This window comes from Mus pahari, chromosome 23 (assembly GCF_900095145.1).
Source record: "Mus pahari chromosome 23, PAHARI_EIJ_v1.1, whole genome shotgun sequence".
NCBI lineage: Eukaryota > Metazoa > Chordata > Mammalia > Rodentia > Muridae > Mus > Mus pahari.
In genome coordinates, this window is record NC_034612.1 from 26,140,268 (window position 1) to 26,144,458 (window position 4,191).

General features: G+C 55.6%; 1 protein-coding gene across 1 annotated transcript in view; it reads right to left on the reverse strand.

The window, feature by feature from the left end:
• Positions 1-541: 541 nt before the first annotated feature.
• The window catches only part of Ssc4d (scavenger receptor cysteine rich family member with 4 domains), a 15,030-nt gene continuing 11,380 nt past the window's right edge, over positions 542-4,191 (reverse strand). Inside the window, exons 8-11 of the mRNA XM_021187149.1 lie at positions 3,705-3,779; positions 3,272-3,583; positions 2,233-2,310; positions 542-1,533 (exon numbers count right to left, since the gene is read on the reverse strand). Of these exons, the coding sequence (XP_021042808.1) occupies positions 1,217-1,533; positions 2,233-2,310; positions 3,272-3,583; positions 3,705-3,779 (782 nt within the window). The 3' untranslated portion in view covers positions 542-1,216. The remainder of the gene's footprint in view (positions 1,534-2,232; positions 2,311-3,271; positions 3,584-3,704; positions 3,780-4,191) is intronic.

Sequence of the window (4,191 nt, forward strand, 5' to 3'; positions counted from 1 at the left end):
CCCCACCCCCAGCTATCTCGTAGTCCAAGCTGACCTTGAATGGTTATGTAGTTGAGGATGACCTTGAACTCCCAATCCTCCTTCCTGTGACTTCTTTAAAGAGGTAATATCAGAGGTGTATTTTACCAGAGATTCCCCCCCCCCCCCGCGGCCTGTTCAGTCAAGCTTCTCTCACTCTGCAGCTCTGGCTGGCCTGGAACCCCCCCCGCACCCCCCTCCCAGCACCCCCTTCCTCAGCACCCCTAGCACAGGCCTTACAGATATGCACCAGCATGCTGTACTTTCTCTCCTTTCCTGGATCTAGATTTGTGTGTGTAGAACAGAACGGAGAAGATGACCAGAAGAAGCCCCTCTAAGGAGCCTGAGGCTTGCCGTGGTGATTCAGCAGTTCCCGAGGTGATGGGCCCTGGAGAACGGGGATGATGCTCTTGGACCACAGCCTCTCATCGCTACACCAGTTCTCTCCAGAAAGTCCTTCCTGGAGTTTTTCCAGCAGCCATGGTACAGGTTCTCAAACAATGACCTCAGTTAAAAGACTGGGGGGGGGGATAATGCTTTATTGACTTGGCACCTATGAACAGTGGCTATGGGCCTCCAGGGTTCTTTGTTACTGCAAAGTGGAGGCTCTGTGCGGGGTGGGGGTGGGGGCAGTGGACATCAGAGAAGCTGCAGGAAGGGCTCCTCTGGTCCCTGCTTTGGCCCCTGCAGCCCCCTTGTTCAGTGGAGCACCATCTGAGTTGAGGTCCTCACCCAGCAGGGAAGGTGATGGCCTGGGATCTTCTGCAGTCCCCTGCCAGTCTATAGAAAAGAGCACCCCAACCCCTTTTGTCTCCCCACTTTTAGCGGGAGACCAAGATAGGTCACGGGAAGGGTTTGAAGGCATTTACAGACAGCCCAAGCCTCATGGGTGTGGGTGCAGAGAGGAAGGATCGGGGGTACTATATAGTGAGTTACCCCAAAGAGAAGTGAGTTATTCTCCCACATTTTCTGATTTGGCTGAGCAAAACATTGCTATGTTCACTGTACTGGGCCTTCAGCAGGTAATAACAGTCTCGGGACACGCAGTAAGAAGACTCGGGCAGGTACCGCATCTCTCCCATGTACGGGGAGAAAGGGGCACCAGGAACTGGAGCTATCATAGGACGGCATCCTGGAAAAGGACAGGCAGTTCCCCCTAGGCTCCTGGGATAGGATATGGAGTACAGAGCCATCTGGGTCATAATGGCTGGCACAAGACACTGGCATCCTCGCTGTGGTCACAGTTGTGGACATCCCATCGGATATGAGAGCAGAGTAGCAAGGTGCTCTCATCTCCTCGGCATTTGACATTGTCCAAGAGGATTGGGCCTCGGCCTGGGCCAAAGTGAGCCTCTCCCGGGGCTGCCAGAGCCCGGCCACATCCCAGCTGACGGCACAGGACAACGGCTGCCCGTAGGTCCCAGGCGTCATCGCAAACGGTGCCCCACCGTTGTCCTAGGAAGAGTTCTACGCGCCCCTCACATCGGTGTGTTCCACTAGCCAGACGGAGGTGCCCTATGTTGTAGATAAGGCCTGGGTCAGAACAGCCCATGGGCTCATGAGACCCAAGAGATGGCTCCACAGTTGAGGGCACTTGTCACCAGGCCAGATGACTTCAGTTCTATACCCAAGAACAACTTGCACAGGACCTTCACGTTCCTGCATACTGTTTTGTCTTCACGTGTGTGAACACATGCATGCATATACACAAATAAATAATGCTGGACAAGGTGGCATACACCTCTGATCCCAACACTAAGGAGGCAGAGGCAAGCAGATCTCTGTGAGTTCAAGGCCAGCCTGGTCTACACAGCAATGGTCAGCTAGAGCTATATAGTGAGACCCTCAACAGACAGTCTCAGCCCCTTAGCCACAGGCTGTTTGCAAACTATGACCATGTCTTATCCTGTCCCCCCGAAGTTTACTGTCCCCACTTCCACACCTACATTACATTCCCTGGGTTAATTTGTTGTTTGTTTTTCCACGAGCCCTTATATGTTGTTCAGGGAGGCCTTGAAGTTACTGTCCTTCTGACCCAAGTCTCCCAAATGCTGGGATGAAAGCCATAGAGCACCATGCCTAATTCTGCATTCTCTCATCTCTTCAGTTTGATCCCAACTGGAGAAGTTTCTAGGTCACTGTAGTGTTTTATCACTCCAGGTCCATCTTATCCCTAAAGTTCCAACCTCATTTCCCGCTGCAGTAGACACCTACCATCTCTGGGCCGAGGACTGGGCATTCGGGTGGTCTCAGAACCAGCCTGCTGGACCTGGAGTCCCAGTTCCTCTGGGCCTGGCTCAGCGGGGGCGTACAAAAAAAGAAATGGTTGTCATGGTGGGGAACATGCTCCCTAGAACCATATCATCTCTCCTAACCTTCCCAAGTTGTACAGAAAGAACCTCAAAGACCTGCCAACCTAGGGTAGGAGCATGAAGGGCTCCCTAGGTCTCGGCATCAAGTAAAGGTGGATATTGGGGACACAAGGGATTGACAATGTCCTGCCAGACTTTGTACACGCCTGTTTTCACTGGTATCTCTGAAAAGTCAAAGGCTAGCTTTGGGAAAGCAGTCAGCCCCTCCGGCTTCCTACCACTAATAGCAGAGAGAATAAACAACACAGTCTTTTATAAATTGGATTGCATAGCACAAGTACTCCCTTGACCGTGCCCTAGTCTCTCCCTGCAGACAACTCGCCCTTCCGGTTACGCCCCTAAGGCTCCGAGAGTGCCGGGCATCCGGCTACCCCCCGCCATGCGCAATACTTCCGCTGCAGTGCAGCCGAGAGCGCCACGCCCATTGCTCTAGTCCTCCGCAGACCCGGGTCTGGTCCTCACTGCACCGTCTGCTATCAGGCCCCGCCCACAAACCCTGCGCACTGCATCACTTTCGCTTTTCCCAGGTTTAGGAAAGCTACGCAGCTTCCGCCCGCTCACACAGCAGGGAGCTCCTGCGCATGGCCCCACCCACGGGTCCTCAGACTCGGCCCCACCTCCACCTTGAGGGCTGCAAGAGGCTCCGCCCACAGGGCCGCCACGCAACGCCCTGCTCAACCATATCTTGTCCCGCCCCTACAGGATACCCCGCCCCCCTCCTGATTCAGGCCCGCCCATAGATGTGAGCGCACGCGCAGCTCATGGGTACTCGCCCAGTTTGCGCGGCTCCGCCTTTCCTCCAGGTGAGCCCCGCCCGTATCTCCTAGGCGTCAAGCCCCGCCCACCTCTCGGACTCCACCCCTCCCGCGCCACAGCTTCACCTGCGCACAATGCTCCAGCGTCTTCGTGGTGGCCGCAGTTGTGTTGGCCCCAGCCCAGGTGGAAGCAGTCGCTGAGTCGGGCCTCGGTACCGGTGCAGCCTACGTTGTCCAGCAGCACAGGGCCTCGGCCATAGCCAAAATGACCGAGGCCCGTGGCGCCTAGCGCGGGCCCGCAGCCCGCCTCGCGACACGCCACGCGCGCGTCCGCGAAGTCCCAGTCATCGTCGCACACGGTGCCCCAACCCCCGGCGTACAGCACCTCCACGCGGCCGCGGCACGGGCTCGGACCCCCGACCAGCCTCAGCCTCCCGCCTGCGGGGCGCACAGGCCGGTGCCAGGGTGGATGACCTGGGGCTGCAGGCTCCCCCCTCTTTATTGCAGCCCGCGGTCCACCTGCTCCCACCCCCTGCGGGACCCGGGCAGGGCCACTTACTTTTCATCCCCGAGGCCCAGGCTGCTGTCGTCAGCCGCATGGTGTCCCTGGAAGGCAGGGCACCAACTCCTGTAGCTGCAGAGACAAGGGAGCCTTTGAAGGGAACAAGAAGGCCATTTAACCACACCCACAGCTTACTTTGCCTCAGTCACAGAGTCACTGTCTATCTAGTAATAAACATCTTTTAGGATTTTCCTCCCCATTTTCTTTTTTTTCCAAGACAAGCTCTCAGTATGTAGCCTTGGCGGGCCTAGAACTCACTATGTAGACAAGGCTAATCTCAGATTCACAAGAGATCAGTCTCCCGAGTGCTAGGATTAAAATCTTTTGGTCTTGCTGTGTAGCTTCAGTAGGCTTTGAACTCCAAAGCCTCCTGCCTCAATTTGGTGTGACCCACCATGCCTGGTTCATGTAATCCTTCAGATGGGCTTGCTTTTTTTTATTGTTGTTTTGGGGGGGTTTTTTGTTTTGTTTTGTTTTTTGTTTT